Source organism: Euprymna scolopes, chromosome 10 (assembly GCF_053919585.1).
Source record: "Euprymna scolopes isolate OS-2025 chromosome 10, ASM5391958v1, whole genome shotgun sequence".
Lineage (NCBI taxonomy): Eukaryota > Metazoa > Mollusca > Cephalopoda > Sepiida > Sepiolidae > Euprymna > Euprymna scolopes.
In genome coordinates, this window is record NC_136491.1 from 106,337,788 (window position 1) to 106,358,397 (window position 20,610).

The following is a 20,610-nucleotide window of genomic DNA, read 5'->3' on the forward strand; positions in this document are numbered from 1 at the left end:
GGCAAAAGTTATAATCTGTTGACTTAAAACGAGTGTTTAATGCCAAATTTATGGCTAAATATGGTTAAATTTGTGCTAATTTTTTCATTAAATACTAATACCGAACTGAACACTGAACAGATACCATAATACTTAGTTTGTTACACCTTTTAACAAAGGTTCATACATTTCAGCCAGCTAAGCATAAAAGTTTCTGAGAAAAAGTGAAACTAACAAAGAAACTAAGAGAAATATAGATTATAAGGATAATCTATAATTATATAAATCTCACCTGTCTTTAAATGTATGTATGTTTGCCTAAAACTTTCGACAGAGGTGACGGATTTTCATGAGATCAGTATCATTTTAAAGCTTGACCCTTCGAACGACAAATATCGAAAAATTGGCTAAAAACATTAATTCCTTCACCCTTAACTGGGTAGTTTTCTACAGGGAGGGGTTGTTTTTTTTTTTTTGCGTCACTATTTTTGTAAGTCATCGTATCGGTCGGAATGACTTTACTAATTTCAACATTCCAAACTTCCAGTCACGTCATGGAGTAGGGGTAAAACGTCAGGTTTTCTTTTACTTTTTTTTCCGCCTTCGCATCACAGGTTTTTTTTTCTTTTTGCTCAATACACACCTCCGAACACCTGGGCAACGCTGGGCACCCAGGCTAGTTATATAGAAAGAGAGAAAAGAGTGTTCAATATTTTTGATAGAGCTTATGAAGACACAGCGAACAGTGCAGTTTCTTATGTTTTTTTGTGCATGAAAAAAAAAATTTAAAAAGAAAATAAATTGCAAACACTAACCTGTAAGCGTACTTTGGCTGTGTCAAGTGGAAACGTGACTAGATCTGCAAAACAAGCCGCCAGGCCTGCGCTAAAAAATTTATTTCCAAACGAATGCTCCACGACGGCTGCATTAGTACCTGAGGCAACCATCTTGAAGACTAAGGGCAGATAACTCCTTTCTGGCCTGGAACTTTTCTTTCCAGCTGAGTAAACCACACCAGGGAAATAGTAAAGCTTTAATTAGACAAACTAAGAAAAAAAGAAAAAGAAAATAAATCATGACACAGGTTAGTTCAAGTAGCAAAAACATTGATATCACATATTTTAATTTCTATAATTTACTACTTTGCATCTCGCTGTTGCCCAGGATGTGTTTCTGTTGCTTAATCCTGCACATCATATAAGATTTCTGAGTTTGATATAATCCACCTGAAAAAGGTTTGAGGCTACATCAGCTGAAATGTTGTGAGAATTACATCCAAAATGAGAGCAGTAGTTCAAATAATCAAAATAATACAAATTATCAATCCTCATCTAAAAAATTCAAAAACATGGTCTCTTATTTTGTCTGTTAGGACCACCATTCACATTCTGAACGTTATTCTCAGGTTTCAGTTTATGTAAGCTCTGACCGATTTGTGTCAAACTGGAATATATTTTGTGTATTTAGTGTTTATATTAACATGTCTTAAAAACAAAAATCTTAAAGTGTTAAAAATAAAAAAAGGAAAGTACATGAAATAAATCTCTCTATATATAAAACACTAGAGGTATGTGTGTGCACGCAAAAATATTTAACCAATAAACTCTTGAACTACTGGTTACATATCACTGAAATTTAAAAGGAAATATTAATCATACACCAAGGATGGTTTATGATGAGTAAAATCTTTGTTGAATAACGCACGCAGAAATATGTCGGCCTTGCGGACATATTTCTATTACTTTTGCCTATGCACAGATTCATTCTTAGCTAAATGTTTAGTCTTGATTCTAGCTGATACCACTGACGTCATTCTTTTTTTAACTTTTGACATCAGTAATATATATATATATATATATATATAATATTCAATAGAGAATTGGCTCTAATAATAATAAATATGAAATCTGCATGAACTAAAATATATTTAAGCATATTTCACTACTGGGCAAGACTGTATACCCACCCTCGTTAGTAACAATAAAAATATTGAATTAGAGAGTAGATCATGTCATAAGACGAGTAGAAATTTGAATGAATAATCTGTAGTGGAATGGGGACAAAAATGGATGGTCACATTCAATGCTGCTAAGACTAAACTTGTTTCCTTCAATAACTACAAGAAACCTTCTCTACCACCAATAGCAATGGCCAAAAACTCTTTATCTGAAAGTACAGATTTTAAACTCCTCGGCCTAATGTTCACAGGAAACATGAGTTGGAACAATTACATCGAGAGTATTGCCAGGACCGCTGCGAGAAAGGTAGGTTCTCTCTACTGTGCTAGAAAGCTACTAATGCCTGAAAGTATCCTGTACCTCTATAAGGCCATCGTTCGCCCATGTATGGAGTATTGTTCTCATATTTGGGCTGGTGCATCTGCTACTAGTCTCACTTCTAGACAAGGTTCAAAAGAGAGTTGTCAACCTAATAGGTCCTGAACTGTCATCCAAGCTTCAGCCTTTGTCCCATCGACGAAATGTAGCATCCCTCTGCCTGTTCTACAAGTACTTTAACGGTGAATGCTCTGATGAACTACAAGCACTTATACCTCCTCTACGTAAATACCTCCGACAAACACGACAAGCAGCTAAATCCCACTCCTTCACAGTAGAGATCCCTAGATGTAAGAAAGCCTTCTACTCCAGTAGTTTCTTCCCCAGAACCGCTAGACTTTGGAATTCCCTTCCGGGTTCCTGCTTCCCCAACTGTACTGACATGCAGAAGTTCAAGTGTAGTGTGAACCGACATCTTACTGCCCAACTCCCCACTTAGTACCCCTGTAGCCTGGGTCCCTAATAGTAGCCCTTACATCAAAGTGGTAATGTGCCCTGTTTGGAGCTAAAATGTAATAAAAAAATAAATAAATAAAAAAAAAAAAAGGTTGACTAAACACCATATTTTTATTTCATTCTTTCATTAAAAAAAAAAAAAAAAAAAAAACATGTCGTCTGTACTGTTTATGATTAATCAGGGTGAATACTGAATCGACAAAAATCTAAAAATCCTAACAAAATTAGTACTATCATTCTATTGTTTGTAATATTTTATTTGAGAAAATTGTTTAATCTGAATATAAGTCTTTGTTTTCAGTTGCATCCCATTCGTAAGTGATGATAGAAATCAGTAACTGAGCTCCAGTAGGCAATTATGGACTTCAATGGTGAAGGGGTAAGATTTTGCTGCTTGTCAGGTTACTCAGAAATATGAACGTCAAGGTCGTAAAAGTGCTACAGGTTCATCAGAGCACATTCAATTAAAGTACTTGTAAAATAGACACACGTCTGTTAACGTTGCATCAATTGGAAAGAGGTTGGAGCTTGACTGATAATTAGGGCTATGACAACAGCATATTCGTTTCTTTGTTTTAATTCTCAGGTATATATCTATTGATATCTTATGTTTTTATGTAGAGTGATGTGGTTCTCGGTTGATTAATTGTGTCTAACTGTGTCGGATATATCGGGCTCCATCAGTCTTGGACAGACTATGGATACCCACGAAGGGGTGCCTGCGAGTGAAATTTTTACGCCAGGAGGTGCGCAATCTCCAACCAAACCTCTGAGTCAACATTGTTAAATACAAGTGGCAAGTGAAGTGAATGCATAGGACAACTGGAAACAAATGCTGGGATAAGCGGAGAGCACATACAGCGCCTAGAATTCCCAAATGGTCACCCATCTGGTACTAACCAGGCTCAACATTGCTTAACTTTGATGATCTGACGAGAACCGGTGTGTCAACACGATTATGCCGTATATTCGGATATATACTCGAGAGTAAAAACAATGAAACGAATATGCCATTGTCCTAACCCTACTAATAATCAGGACCTATTAGAATTGAAATTTGGTCGGACTAGGAGGGGGGGGGGTGAAGCTGTCTAAGAGGGAAAGCCTAGTGATAAATTCACAAACCCAGATGCATGGGTAAATGATGACTTTTTAGAGATATAGGATACTCTCAGGTGTAATTTTCTAGTGTGATAGAGGGAGCCAACTGCATTTGAGGCAGCCATCTTCCATGAGCTCAGCAAGTTACTACTACCGCTACTTGTAAATTACACACTACGCAGTGTCGTTTCTTTGATTTAATATGTGTCAGATTTTTTTTTTTTTTTTACTATTAACTTTTTTAATAATATCTTTGCCTGCCACAAATGTAGCTATATTTTATGTACATTAACAAGTAGAATAAATAGGATGAAGAGCAGAGAGAGAGAGAGAGAGAGAGAGAGAGAGAGAGAGAGAGAGAGAGAGAGAAACATGTGGAGGAAGAAGAAGAGAAAGAGAGAGCAATGTAATTAGAGACATGTAAAAATAAAAAGGAGAAAGAAACATGAAATGAAAAAGGAATATGTAATAGGAGAGACAAAGATAGATATAAATATGTAGTGAAAGGGATAGCTAGTTAGATATGCAATGAGAGAAAGAGAGGCATTAAGAGAGAGAGATGGGTGATGGATATATAAGAAAGAGAGACAGAGAAATCAATATGTAAAATAATAAGAGATAGAGGTATATAATGAAAGAGAGAAAGAAATCAATATGCAAGAGAAGAGAAAGAGAAGAGGATACAGATATGTAATATGAGAGAGAGAAAGAGCGATATCCATATGTAATATGAGAGAGAGAAAGAGCGATATCCATATGTAATATGAGAGAGAGAAAGAGCGATATCCATATGTAATATGAGAGAGAGAAAGAGCGATATCCATATGTAATATGAGAGAGAGAAAGAGCGATATCCATATGTAATATGAGAGAGAGAAAGAGCGATATCCATATGTAATATGAGAGAGAGAAAGAGCGATATCCATATGTAATATGAGAGAGAGAAAGAGCGATATCCATATGTAATATGAGAGAGAGAAAGAGCGATATCCATATGTAATATGAGAGAGAGAAAGAGCGATATCCATATGTAATATGAGAGAGAGAAAGAGCGATATCCATATGTAATATGAGAGAGAGAAAGAGCGATATCCATATGTAATATGAGAGAGAGAAAGAGCGATATCCATATGTAATATGAGAGAGAGAAAGAGCGATATCCATATGTAATATGAGAGAGAGAAAGAGCGATATCCATATGTAATATGAGAGAGAGAAAGAGCGATATCCATATGTAATATGAGAGAGAGAAAGAGCGATATCCATATGTAATATGAGAGAGAGAAAGAGCGATATCCATATGTAATATGAGAGAGAGAAAGAGCGATATCCATATGTAATATGAGAGAGAGAAAGAGCGATATCCATATGTAATATGAGAGAGAGAAAGAGCGATATCCATATGTAATATGAGAGAGAGAAAGAGCGATATCCATATGTAATATGAGAGAGAGAAAGAGCGATATCCATATGTAATATGAGAGAGAGAAAGAGCGATATCCATATGTAATATGAGAGAGAGAAAGAGCGATATCCATATGTAATATGAGAGAGAGAAAGAGCGATATCCATATGTAATATGAGAGAGAGAAAGAGCGATATCCATATGTAATATGAGAGAGAGAAAGAGCGATATCCATATGTAATATGAGAGAGAGAAAGAGCGATATCCATATGTAAGATGAGAGAGAGAAAGAGCGATATCCATATGTAAGATGAGAGAGAGAAAGAGCGATATCCATATGTAAGATGAGAGAGAGAAAGAGCGATATCCATATGTAAGATGAGAGAGAGAAAGAGCGATATCCATATGTAAGATGAGAGAGAGAAAGAGCGATATCCATATGTAAGATGAGAGAGAGAAAGAGCGATATCCATATGTAAGATGAGAGAGAGAAAGAGCGATATCCATATGTAATATGAGAGAGAGAAAGAGCGATATCCATATTTAAGATGAGAGAGATTGAGAGAGAGAGAGAGACATGCAAGAGAAAGAGAGAGACATGTAAGAGAGAGTGAGAGAGACATGTAAGAGAGAGAGAGAGACATGTAAGAGAGAGAGAGAGACATGTAAGAGAGAGTGAGAGAGACATGTAAGAGAGAGTGAGAGAGACATGTAAGAGAGAGAGAGAGACATGTAAGAGAGAGAGAGAGACATGTAAGAGAGAGAGAGAGAGACATGTAAGAGAGAGAGAGAGAGACATGTAAGAGAGAGAGAGAGAGAGACATGTAAGAGAGAGAGAGAGAGAGACATGTAAGAGAGAGAGAGAGAGACATGTAAGAGAGAGAGAGAGAGACATGTAAGAGAGAGAGAGAGAGACATGTAAGAGAGAGAGAGAGAGACATGTAAGAGAGAGAGAGAGAGAGACATGTAAGAGAGAGAGAGAGACATGTAAGAGAGAGAGAGAGACATGTAAGAGAGAGAGAGAGAGACATGTAAGAGAGAGAGAGAGAGACATGTAAGAGAGAGAGAGAGAGACATGTAAGAGAGAGAGAGAGAGACATGTAAGGGAGAGAGAGACATGTAAGGGAGAGAGAGACATGTAAGGGAGAGAGAGAGAGAGAGACATGTAAGGGAGAGAGAGAGAGAGACATGTAAGGGAGAGAGAGAGAGACATGTAAGGGAGAGAGAGAGAGAGACATGTAAGGGAGAGAGATGAGAGAATGATGAAGAGCATCTTATTACCTTTGAACAAAGTGATCCATACAACACGAAGAGGAAGTTTTAGAACGACGAAAACTGAAGTTTAAAATATGGCTGATCTGCTCGGTCATCGGGTGACTCAGCCGGACAACACTGGCTTTTGTACTTTGGGTGTTTTTCGTGTGGATCTCTTTGTGCATAATGTAATTGTGGTTTCCTACAAACGAACAACAAAAAAAACAACATTAACGCAAACTCATTAACTGATTACAACAATATTTTTCTATTATTAGAATTCGCCATAATTAAAAGTGCACCAACAAAAAAAAAAAAGAAAAAGAAATTAAAAAAACACTCTTTTGGCACAAAAAGACAAATGGTGGGGAGAGAGTAGCAAAACTAATTCTTGTATTAAACAAAGCATGGGTTTATGAGATGGTAGGGACTGGTCAGAAATTAATGCGTCCCTTTTGTTAGGAGCACAAACAGACCATAATAATTGGCTTTTTTTTTTACCTTTAAACTTTAATTTAAGAAAGAGGAGTTCGGTGCTTGTGTAGATTGGTAATCTTTTACACCAACGCATTTCAGGTGAAAACATTACATATTTACGTGTCATGTCGAAATGAATAGAAATTAAAAAAAAAAAAAATGATTCAGTAGAAAAATAATTAAAAGTAAAAATTTATTAAATTATCAGGTTTTATCATGTTTTAATGTTGTGTAACTAATTAAGACTGACTTATCTCCCTTGACTAAAATTAAGAGTACATCATTTTTAAACAAGTAATTGTAGATGATTATTTTTGGTTAAATATACATCTAGCGCATCTATTGGACCAATATTCATAATTTTTTAAATTTATGCTAATTTCAACATGACATGCATGTAATAATGTTTTCACCTGAAATGCGTAGGTTTACAAGATCACCAACTTACACAAACACCAATAATTTCTATTCACCAGGAGCACAAACAGACCATAATACCTGCCTTCTGTTTACATGTGCCTAGTAGACAGAGTTCCTTTGCAATTAGAGTACATTACCACATGATGTATTCCCTGCACACTATAACATGGTCACCTTCAAGGTCAATGTCTCATAAGTAATCAAACTTAATTTATTGCATCAATCAATTTTAGCTGACAATCTTATTAAACCTTATCCTTGAGTGGCTTTTGGCCTTGATATGTTGGGTGCTCTAGATTGGAAAACAACACTTGCCTCAGCATAGGATCATTTCTCTAAATGAAGATAAAACAGATACTACATGTTGATCTGACACTTTTCAGTATGAAATAGTGTTTTTTACCGCTAAGCTTGCAATCTAGTTCTTTCTCCCAAACATTCACAGCAAAAACTTTTCCTTCTTTCTCAAGGTACCTAGCATCAGAAGGAAATTTCCATGGCAAAGGTTTCGCATCTCTGGAATGCATTATCATTGGACTGCTTCTCTGTAGCCTTCAACATGATAATCCTCATAAAATGCCAATAAACACTAAATAAACTGTCCTCATAAGTAATCAAATTTTGTCCATCGGATTCATCATTTTTAATCCTTTCATAATATTCTTCATTTAATTAACAATCTATTCATCTCATTAACTCTTATCTTCAAATTGCTTTTTGCCTTGATAAGTGGTGACTCTAGTATGAATAAAAAAGAAAAGATAAGGCAAAAACTGGAAGAAAATTATGAATGTGAGTTAGCAATTCTTTATCAAGCTCGAGTGGTATGGGTCTTAAAGGGCATCCTGCTTGTGAAACATTGTCAGATTGCTTCTCTTGTGGGATTGCAACATGGTCAGCTTCAAGTTCAATGTCAGCAAGTATTGTTTCATGAACTGCCCTATAAATAGTCAAACTTGGTTCATTATCTTGATCAATGTCGGTTTATAATCGTTTCATTCCATTAACGCTTACCCTCAAGTGGCTTTTAGCCCAGATGAGTGAAGGCCGACAGTAAAAAAAATGGCAGCATGAATCTAGTCAGAGAAACTTTTCTAGGTAAAGAATTAGCCCGTCAGGATCAGCATAGCATAGTGGTCTTCTTGTGTGAAGATCGAAAGCTTATGTCTTGACAAGCTTCTGAGACTGATTTGAAATGGAACACATCAAATCTGTTGCCAAAATTGCTGGAAAAATGGTTGGATCATTCTACCGCTCCAGTAGCCAATGCAATCTTCTATTTGTATAAGAGCCAGGTATGTCCTAAAATAGAGCACTGTTGCCACATCTAGCAGGAGCTGCTTGGTGTGCTCTATCCTGCGTTTATGAAGTTCCAAACTGGGTCCGAAACCTAGTAGGTGATGCATTTTTCTCTCCCTTGCAGCCTCTTTCCCACAGAAGAGACGTTGTGAGCCTGTGTCTGCTCTACTGCTATTTTCATGGCAAGAGTTCGACTGAACTCCAATCTATGGTCCTCCTCCTGCCAAACTTTCACAAAAAAACATTCTACTAGCTACAGCCACTATTAACGATTTCCCTCCACTCTCTATCTGTGCCTAAATTTAAATGCAGATTCCATGAGCAAAGCTTCTTTCCCAGAACTGCCCGCCTTTGGAACACCATTCCACTGGCCTACTTCCTGATTAAATACCACATGATAGCCTTCAAATCGAATGTAAACAAGTTTTTGTTAAGCCGTCCCTATAAATAATCCAATTCTACTCAATTTACACCATTAACGGTTACTACACTATCATCTTACATTAATTAATCCTTATCCTGGAGTGGTCTTCAGGCCTTGATCAGTGATGACTCTGAAGTAACAAAAAAATAAATAAATAAATAATTTAAAGAGATTCAGTATATATATATATTTCCCCCAAACCTCTGGCCTTGATGGAGAGGAGACTAAAACTTGCTGCTATGGTTTCAAATGATCTGAAATAACATTTCTCATATGTTGTATCTCTCCTCTTTTAAAAATAGGGTACGATTATGAATATCTCCAGTATCAAATAAGCCTTATACACTGTGAAATTTACTATGTATGAAAACCAAAGATGGAAATATAACAGAAATATTTGGAATCAAGTCTCCCCTTACTGTTATTTCAGATATTTTTACATTTAATTAATACAGAAAAGTGATCCCCACTTCTTGAAACAGCAATGTGCGACCTTAAAGGCAAATGTCACATAGTCCACTACACAGTTCAGGTCATTAGCTTTCCACCGAGCCTTTATTTGTTAAATTCTGATCAGTAGTTGGTGAGATTTCTAACATACCACTTTTGGGGGCAATTTTATATCTATATATGGATATGTCTATACTCGTCGCCAAATTGAATATTGAAATCTTTGGTTCTATGGGCGGGGATTGAAAATTTATGGTTTTATGGGCTGAAACTACATGAAAATTTGCAAGCTTTTAGATTATAATACTAACCTATGGTAAAAATTTTATGACAATTGGCAAAAAAAAAAAAAAAAAAAAAAAAAGCCTATATTTTCAAACCAATAAAATATACCCAAATTGGCATACATTTGTATATATAGTGTCCTGGCAAGCCAGCTTCAGGGTGAAATTGCTTAGGATTTTTTTGCTTGGTTGTCTCTCTTGTGGCATTGCCAGGCCACTAATATATATAACTACATTTATTCACATAAAATTAATATACGAAAGTATAAATTTATGCGTAAACTTTAAGTATTTACTTCAACAGTGCTCAATACGTAGGTAGGTAGAGCTAGTTAGTAAGCCTGAAGAATCCTAGAGTGGATGAAACGCGGAATATTCAGTGTAGCTTAATCGCCATATATATTTTATAACTTACTATATATATATATACATAAATAAATAAATAAAGATTCGTTCTTATCACCCCTGGTTATAAATATAATTGTCCAAATCTTTGTATTCATACCCTCTTCACATGCCATAAATACTGCAACAGAACCTGTGATTCGAATTCTCCAAAACAGAAAAACTACTCAATACCTGCAAGCATTTTATGTATTTCTCTTAATTCTCACTTCCCTTATTTTGTCCTTTAGTCCTCACATTCTATGAACAATATTTCTGATAAAGGGGAAAGAATTGATGTTTTCTGGCTCACAATCTATCCATCTAACTCATAACATGGGCTAGTTTCTAACCTTGAAGTATTTTTTAACTACTTATATCGACAGACCTGCACGAGAATTACCCCCACCCCAATTTTTATAGTATGTTTTAGCATGTTGTATAGTTTTCGAGGTGGGAGGTGTTAATTCTGAAAGCCGTTCTTAACATGGCGAGGTTGATGGTGCTTATACTACACTGGGTTAGGTCGTAAAAAAAAAAAAAAAAAAAAAAAAAAATACCAATTGCAGAATACCGAGAATACCGGTTAAAATTATATGGGGGGGGGTATTCTCATTCAGGTCCGCCCTAACATCAAGTGGCTTCATGCCTTGTTTGGAGTGATTTCCATAAAAATCTTGCCTTGCCAAAGGAAATGACTACCGTAGATCAGCTATAAAACACATTTACAGTTATTTAGTTCAAATAATGACCTGGCTGGAGAAAGAATAGTATGAAAGTCAATTCCTAAAAGCCGGCCAACACATGCTAGCATGTAAAAACACGATGTTTTAATTTGGGAGGGGAAACAGCTGCATTGATGAACGTTCTTACCCAGGTAAACCCGTGACCATAATTTATCAATTAAATATATTTAAAAAAAAAAAAAAAAAAAAAAAATCGAATTTAGGGTGTGGGAAATCCGATACCCAATCTTTTAAAATCTTTGTAGATTTTCATAAGTAGTTTTATCTATATACTACAAAATTTTGTAGATCTTGTTTGTTAGAGTGTGTAAAGAGAAGTCGTGTCTATAATTAAAAAACGAAAACCATGATGTCATCTATAATATAAATATCACCTGTCTGTTTAAATATATGTATGTATGTATGTATGTATGCATGCCTAAAACTTGACAGAGGCGACGGATTTTCACGAGATCAGTATTGTTTTGAAGCTCGACCCTTTGGACGGCAAATATAAAAAAATTAGCTAAAAACATTAATTCCTTCACCCTCAGTTGAGCACTTTTCTACAGGGAGGGGGGTCGCTTTTTTCGCCAATATTTTCAAAAGGCATCCTCTCTTTTCGATTGACTAGCCTTAATTTAAACCTACATAACTTCCGGTTTAACGATGGGTGCAAGAGCAAAGACGTCACATTTTTTTTCCACATTCTTTTCCTTCTTCGAAGTACGGGTTCGAGCCTGCCTGCCTGCTTACTACCACATTTTTTTTGTAGAACACACACCTCCAAACAACACCCGGGCAACGCCAGGCACCCAGGCTAGTCTATTATAACAGAGAACATAGACGATCCATGACCCAAAGTCACGTTGGACGATGTCATAGTTTTCTGAGGTCATCCATTTTAAAAAGTTGAGAATAACCGTGCTCAGTAAATGACGTCACTAAAGGATAATGGGATCAATTAAAACAGGATTTCTTCCCACCTCTCTCCCTAAGTTTCGATGGATGACGTCATCCTTTAGTGACATTATCCATCATCATCTAGACTATTTGTGACATCAAAGTTCATTGGTTGTCTCATGGATAGTATACTACTAAAATTGGATTTTGTATGTTTGCATCTTGTTACTGTGCACGTTGGATGAAGTCAGAAAGTTACGACTCAGTCTTTATGTTGTCCATTTTCAAGTAATTATATATATTGGTTTCTTTTTTCGTAATAATGATTCTAAGAGAGAAAGAAAGGCGACCAGCGGAGGCGGGGGGGGAAAGAGAGAAAGAAAGGGGACTTGCATGGGAGGGGAGTAAGAAGAGAGAGAGGGGGGGTTGAAGGATGAAAAACAAAAAAAAAGAAGAAAAGTGAAGGGAAACAGGGAGAGGGGAAAAGAGCGGGGATATTTAATATAACAAATAGTGACCCAACGGGTTACTGGTGATCTAGTCAACCATTAATATCCAAAAATGCACTGCAAGTACAAAAACAAAAATAGCCATTTATTTCACATACCCTGAAAATGTACAGAATGTCTTTCTTAGAAAAGAAAAGCAAACTGTTGCTGTTACAGAGAGATGAAGGAGGAGGAGGAGGAAGACGTCAAAGGAAGGTCAGAATGCAGGTAAAGTTATCCTCTCTGCTAAAACCCTTCCTCCTCCCACTCCTGCCTTTTCTGTCCATCCAGATCATATACAATATCTTAAAAAAAAAAAAAAAAAACAACAACAAAAAAAAAAAAAACAAACAGATCACATATCACAGTGGCAAGTGTCCGAGGAGTGGAGGGGGTGGTGAAACGGCCGGGTAGGAATGTCTATCCTTGAGTGATATCATTAGGCTGTTTTTGTGCCATACCAACCTGTTAATGTCAAATTTTAGCCAATTACTTTGTTTCAATTTCTTGGTATAAATTTATATACAATTTATTTCACACGCTCATTTTCAAATATTAGTTTGCATTTGTAGACATTGATAAGTTTTTTGTATCCTTTATTTTAATACTAGCGGAGGTACCCAGCGTTGCCCAGGTGTTTGGAGGTGTGTGTTGAGCTTAAAAAAAAAAAAAAAAAAAAAAAAAAGCGTTAGTAGGCGATGCAAAGGTGGAAAAGAAAATGAAAGAAAACGTTGCATCTTACCGCTACGCTACGAGGCCATAGGAAGTCAAAAGCGTTCAAATTTAGCGATGTCAATCAAGCAATCAAGAAGTTAACTTGCTAAGTTAATGAGTTCATGCAGGTGCAGAAATGAACGTTGGCTAATGGCCAGGTCAGCTTTCCGCCATTTCATTTATTTGTTTCCCCACGATATTGGGGAAAACCATCTCCCCTCAAAAAGAGAGCGTCCAAACGAATAGCAATTGTCTGATATGAAGAGTTTCCCCCCACAGTGATCAAAGCTAATTGCTTTCTGGACGTCCCTGGCACGAAAGCCGGGAAACTGCCTTTGCTTTCGATTAGTTTCATTTTTATTTGAAAAACACAAGCACGCGAGAGGACAGAATAGCGTGAATTTTGTAAAAGTCGCTCAAATAAAAGATAGAGACGACCTCCATTCGCAAATCATAGATATTACAATCTAGGGAGTATATAAAAAGTTTAAAATAGTAAAACCCCACCACCCCGATAACCTCACCTCAAAAAAGCCTTTGGACATACAAAAATGCGTGCGGCCGTTTTGCCTTTTATATACATAGATTAAATACTAGTTGCATTCAACAAATAATGACAAATAACAGTAGTTAATTCGTATTATTCAGATTATTCAGACTACTGTTTTCATCTTAAGTGTTATTTTCACATTTCGGTTGATGTAACCTACGTCCTTCTTTAGATATATTGTATCTAATTTGGGAATCTTCCTGTTGAACTCTGGATTGTGCATGGAATTTCAAATTGGACATTTATTTAATTTTAATTAACATGTTCTTGTTTCGTCAGCCACGGTTGGGTCCCAAGTAATTCGCAATTGTATTTCGAGTGTTGCCTGTACCAAGGATTGAAACTTCAATCTCCAGAAGAATGTAACATTCAACTGAATTGTCTGCAAGGACTCGTGGCATAATGGATAAAGTGCTTGATAAAATTCCCTCTGGCCTCCAGCTGTCTGAATCTTGTCCTGCAGCTAGATCAGGCAGGTTGGAACAAGAGAGAGAAGTTGGCTTTGTGCAAACCAACTTCATTTTAAACAAACTCCCAGCGCGTCTCATCCCTCATACTTCGGATGATCAAATGGTCTATTCATGAGTGCAACGACCTGGATTTGCGCCTATGTCGGAGCACGTCACTGATGAGATGCAGTACATCGAAACCCACTTTGGGTCTGGTGTTGTCCGTTGTCAATGCAGTTGCTCGATTCTACCCAATTCTGGGTTCTAGCTTTATCGTGAAAGGTGTATGTGAACGGGTATTTATATATCTATCTATAATCTCCTCTTAATTTCTAATATGTGCAGAAAAAGAGAGTCATCCTTCATAGGGACGTGATGTCCCTCAACAAATAGGTTGTTCCGAAATCGTGTCTGGGGAGTCGGCTAATTTCAGTTCATGTTTGTAGATGTGATGTATACCGTCTGCATACCAGTAGTAACTATCTTAGTTGTATAGGACGCGTTGCTTGTCACATCGTAGAATGTAGAACTGGATAAAAATACAAGAATTTAAAAAAAAAAAAAAAAAAAAAAAAAAAAAAAAAAAAAAAAAAATCGAGGCATAGCCAATAGATTGCGCCATGGCCCATATGGTTAAGTCGTCAGTATTGCACACTTCATGAGTGCGACGACCTGGGTTTGCGCCTATGTTGGAGCACGTCACTGATGAGATGCAGTACATCGAAACCCACTTTGGGTCTGGCGTTGTCGGTGCAATTGCTCGATTCTATCTAATTCTGGGTTCTAGCTTTATCGTGAAAGGTGTATGTGAAAGGGTATATATATAATATAAAGCTGTGTGTGTCTGGTTACGAATAGGCTCCTATATGGTTGACTATTTTAAAAAACTGATTACATATAATGATAGAAGATGTATCGAGACACAGGAATGGATATGTTTGATCTGGCAGAACAGCGGTTCATTAAAATTGTGGGGTCTGCGTTCGCGCCTGGTCCACAAAGTATGGAAATAAAAAATTAAAAAAAAAAAAAAAAAAACGTTTACAAGTGTTTTTAATATAGATGTACATAAGAATACTTTGATAAGTATGTTTTAACTTAAATAGGGATGGTATAATAAAATTGTGGGGCCTGCATTCGCGCCTGGCCTCCATAGAATGGAAATAAGCACAAACTTTAATAAAGACTTTTCATATCTACCTGTGTAAGTATACTTTGATAATTATGTTTCAGTTTGAAGAAATATGGTATAATAAAATTATGGGGTGTTCGTTTGCACCTGACCTCCATAAAATGGAAATATGTCACAAGGTTTAACAAGGTTTTTTAACATAGATCCACAGAATATTGTGATAAGTGTTTCAGTGTGAACAGGTATGGTATAATAAATTATGGGGTTTATCTATTTTATTTTTACTCTCATCATATTTTGCTTTGATTTTGATACCCCCAAATTCGAAGCTATCTTTTCTTCACGACCCTTCATTTTCATAACCTATCATACTTTCATAAATCACAGTCCATTTTCTGTAGGCTGTTTTTGGACCCAGTCAACGACGGGTACGTTTGCTAGTATATATAAATTAAATTTTATAAATGTTTATTTTTGAAATATTGTTAATTTCAATGTATACGGTTTTTGTTTTAACGGGTTGAGACTGTTCTGATAAAAACTGGATTACCGTTAATTTCGAGTAAGGCTCAATATATCTACTTTATAGGTGCAGAGCATATATAGTATAAAACTTGGTTAAATTCAAAGACTTACATTTTTTCTTTTTTGTAACTTTTGTTTATTTCATCTCGGATTTCTTATTGCAACCTTTTTTTGGTAACATCGAATGGAAATAACATCTGACAATTTGATGAGGATAGGAGACTTTTATGAAAACATAAAATCCTAGAATTGTCATCCTATTAACGAAACGGCTGTAATGAAGAGAGATCCAAGATGAAATAAACAAAAGTTACAAAAAAGAAAAAAATGTAAGTCTTTGAATTTTAACAAAAATTTGTACTATATTAAATTAAATATTAATATCAAATATAAATATTATAATGTTAAAAGCATTTAATAAGAATAAATGTTTATATTTCAACTGTATCTCTCGCGGTTGACAGTAGCCAAATGGTTTGGGTCCTTGCTAATGAAGCCAGATAGGACTTCTGTTGCCGGGGTTTGAATCTCTCGACTGGCGTTAATCATGACACCCTGCACGGATGATTCCCGAAAGGATGAAATAATAATTATTATTATAGTAAAAAGTATGTATATCTTAGAAGTTTTTTAACCTTTAAAACTATACAAAAAAAGACTTATTTAACTTTAATTTTTTTTTTTTTTTATACCAGTCATTTTTTGGAAAACTATTTAGTCAGTAAGTCATTTAATCACCTGCAATCGCTGCATTAACTTGCTTTCTTGAATTCACAAGAGTCCTAATATTATTTCAGGGATCATAAGTTGTTGGCCATGAAATCGTTTCAGGGATTTAAAAACAAAACAGTGTATTAAATCATGACTCCCCAGCAGTGTTGATCAAACACCACCTCCCTAAATCACAAGAACAAAAAAATGTTCCGAACAAATTTGGCTAACCTATTCATGCTAGCCAAAAAAATGTACTCCTTACCTACATATAGCTCTAGTATCGCACTATTGAGCTATCTAAAAGAACTGTTATTTACTTATGTAATTACTATCTCAAGTAGTTAGATTGCACATAAACATGTTGTATTATATATATGTGTGTGTGTGTGTGTGTGTGAGGTGCCTTAAATAAGGTTTTAAACTTTTGGCATTTAAAATTGTCGTAGACTCTTGAAAATTAAGTATGTTATTTCTATATATCTTATGAGATGACTTAACAATTTTTATGATTTCAAGTTCAAATGAACAGCTACAGCAGGAATTAGGATACACCCTACTAAAGCCTGATTGTCACAGTTGGTGAATTTAAAAAAAAATGCAATCTGAACATGAGGACACTGTAAAAGAACGACATGCAATAAAATTCTGTTTTAAATTAAGAAAAAAATGCCACAAAAACGTATGGAATGTTTCAGATTGCTTTTGGACCATCTTGCATGAATCAAGTATCAGTTTTTAAGTGGCATAAGAGATTCAAAAAAGGCAGAGAGTCTGATGGATGAGAAGGTGCAGGAGGAGTAAGAAAGTCAAAACAAACAAGAATTTCATGGATAAGGACCATCGTGTGTCTATAGAGACAATAATTGCACAGTTTGATGTCAGTGTGGGAACTGTAAACACAATTGTTTGCAAGGAACTGAAAATGCAGAAAATTTGTGCAAAGTTTGTCCCAAATCGTGCTCAGAAAAGATCAGACTATTTGACCAAGATGGGCATCAAGACAGTTCCTCCCCCTCCCTATAGTCCAGACCTTGTCCCCCCCCCCACCTGTGACTTTGGTTGTTCCCTAAGCTCAAAGAAAACAGATTGTTATGAGACAACTGAGGAGATGAAAGAGGCAATGACGAAGATCATTGACATGCTCACACAAGAGGACTTCCATGGGGCCTTCCGAGAAGTTGTTGGAATGGCCCAAGTGTATTGTAGCCAAAGGAGATTACTTTGAAAGGGACTAGAGTTTCATGCGTGTACTATCAAAAAAAAAAAAAAAAAAAAAAAAAAAAATTGAAGGCACATAAATTACCAAAGTGTGAAGAACATTTACATACAAATAAAATATAACCTATAACTTTGACATAATCATATAAAAAAAAAAAAAAAAAAAAAAAAAAAAAAAATTACAGCTTTATTAACTACACATGCATACAATTGTTTCGAATGATTACTAATACTTTTCTAAATAGTTCTGAACATATTTATTTCTTATTATTACGCCAACTGAGGGCAGCTGAGCGGAGCTTTACCTATTCCTGTGTGTGTGGGGGGGGGGCTGTTTGAACCATCCGTTGTTAATATCAGTTGGATTCAAGTGTTGTGTTTTAATTAAATTTGGTTGAAGTAATGCATATCTACGTTTGTTGCCTTAGTTATGTTCTTCCTATATTTTTATATTAGACTAGCATGGGTGCCTAGCGTTGCCCGAGTATTTGGAGGTGCATGCTGAGCAAAAAAGAAAAAAAAAAAGTCAATTTTTTTAACTTTGAACCCTATTATGACCCCTTAAAATTTATTGTTTTGGGCTTAAATCAAGTTATTAAGTTAGATCCATGTCCAAGGAACCTATATTTAAAATATCAAGTGTTTAGACCCAAAATTGTCGGAGGAGTTTGGTAGAGTTCTCAAAGGGCAAATCGTTGAACTTTGACCTCCTTAACAGCCAAATTTCTGGCCGAAAATGGATTACAAGGATTTTCCCAAATCTCAGTACTCTGTATATCAAATTTCGAGTCTGTAGACTGAAAATTAACAGAGTTATTGCGAAAGAAAATGTACACACACACACGTTCACTTTTATAGATATATAGATATAGCATGGTTGAAAAACCTGAAAATGGATTAAAAAAAAAAAAAAAAAAAAAACGAACAAGGTTATGTCCGTACAAACGTAAATGATAATGAAAATATGAACATCAACGGTCAATGCATTTATTGAAATAGTTTTACTGTAAAGCTTATACACCATTTATGCAGAGGACTCTGGATAATAGATGATTATGTATGTGGTGCATAATATGTGATCATGAGTTATAAACATTTATACTTTGTATATAATTACAAAACTGTGGACTTTGCGCTTACTTGCATCTTGTCTTTGACGATTCCATCTTTTAAAAAAAGAGATGACAGGTGAAAAATAAATAAATAAATAAAAATATGTCCAAATAAAAAATGGGCGACTTTTTAAGAGGCGGAGATGTTAACCTTAATATCGTTTAAAAAAATCAACAACAAAAACTACGTAAACAGATAAACGATAAAAACTAAGCAGTAAATTGTCTCTGGCATCATAGTGTAATGGGTTAGGGCGCTGGACTGAAATACATGAAGTCCGGGGTTCGAATCCATCCTAACAGTCAAGCTATGCTGAAGAGGAGTGTCCGTAGATTACTGTTTTTAAAAAATAAATAAATAAACAATGTATATATATATATACATATATAAAAATAAATAAAAATTTAAAAAAAAAAAAAAAAAAAAAATTTACCCATTGGATTGGAAATTTTTAATTCGACCGTTTTGGATTTTACCATTCTTGGATTTTTTACCCTTCACCGGACTATCCATTCATGTGAAATCTTTATCATTTTTCTTTTACCTCCTATTCCCTTTACCTCACCCTTTTTTTTAACCAAGTAAGATCTGTGACTTACTTGTAGTTTCATTAAATACTTTTATATGCAAAATCCGATCCTGCATTTTGCTAATTCCTGCCCTCTGATGAGAAGGAGAGTATTTCTTCGAAACTCCGCGGATTAAGGACTATCCACTTATCTTGTGCTTCCTTTTTTAAAATTAAATATGTTTTTAACTCTTTTTCAAGATGTCTTTTAACATGTTTTATTAATCATTTGTTTATATATATATATATATATATATATATATATATATATATATATAGAAAACACATGTAAAAATACATTTTAAAGCTATCCGTGAAGAATAAACAATTTAAAATAATGTTTATCAATATATTTCTGCAAAGAAACTCACCCTTATCAAGATTTTTATTTTTCTCTCACTCCTCATGGTGATACAACTAGGCAGGACAAGTTCAGTTTTTGTTCAATGGTGTTTGTTTGTTTTTGTTTTTTCTTTTTATATAGTCCAGGATTCACTTGGCGTGTGCTGAAGGAATAATTGGTAGGTTTCCGGTTTTAAAGGTGCTGGTAAATAGGAAATCAAAATAGAACATGTATATAAAAATATGGATGACCAATTATTCCTTTAGCATAAGATACATTTAGCATAAGATACATTATGATGTATAAAAGACATCATAAGATGGAGTACTCTGATCACATCAGGGGTGGTGCCGCTCAGAACACTCTTTCCTACCCTGGCAGAGAATAAGATTAACTTTGCAATCTAGTGGATGATGATCTCTTCTCGTTCTTACAGCCCTTTTTCATAGAACGGACATTGATAATCTTTCTCTACATCATTGTTATTTTCATAGTAGATGCTTGAGCTCTAATCTCTGATCCCATCCACCCTCCATGCAAGACAATTTTATTTTGGCTTGTTTTTTATTTTAATATTTAGTCCTGTAAGTATTTTTTTTAACAATTAGTCATGCATATAGAAGGAGGAGTTTTCACTCTTATACTGAAATTTACTATTATTGCCACTCACATACACTGGGAAGACTTTTTTGTCATGATAAACGAAAGTAAAAAGCAGACTAGGGGATATTTAAATCTCGTACCATGTTCACTTACACAAAACCGGTGTATGTGGGTCGTCAAATGGCTTCGTTTTCCTGTATGATTTTGCATTAATTTCAAAACCTGAGGGTAACGACGACTCACCTAATGAGGAAATGTCGTAATTAGAAACTAATTAACTGATATCGCATGAGAAA

At 35.3% G+C, this 20,610-nt stretch overlaps 1 protein-coding gene and 1 pseudogene across 6 annotated transcripts in view; both read right to left on the reverse strand.

Moving 5' to 3' along the window:
- Positions 1–20,610, reverse strand: part of LOC145286192 (dicarboxylate carrier SLC25A8-like) — a 92,161-nt gene that overhangs the window by 44,730 nt on the left and 26,821 nt on the right. For 5 of the 6 annotated variants that reach the window (XR_013869122.1, XM_080134987.1, XM_080134988.1 and 2 more), the window contains 2 exons: positions 6,559–6,733; positions 795–1,025 (listed from right to left, as the gene is read on the reverse strand). Coding sequence is in view for 5 of the 6 variants with exons in the window: in XM_080134987.1 (XP_079991113.1) it covers positions 795–926 (132 nt within the window). In the remaining variant the exon portion in view is untranslated. Of the gene's footprint in view, positions 1–794; positions 1,026–6,558; positions 6,734–19,739; positions 19,913–20,610 lie in introns of all 6 variants that reach the window. The other variant, XM_080134986.1, reaches the window with a different exon arrangement.
- LOC145286832 (5S ribosomal RNA) lies at positions 3,624–3,740 on the reverse strand (annotated as a pseudogene).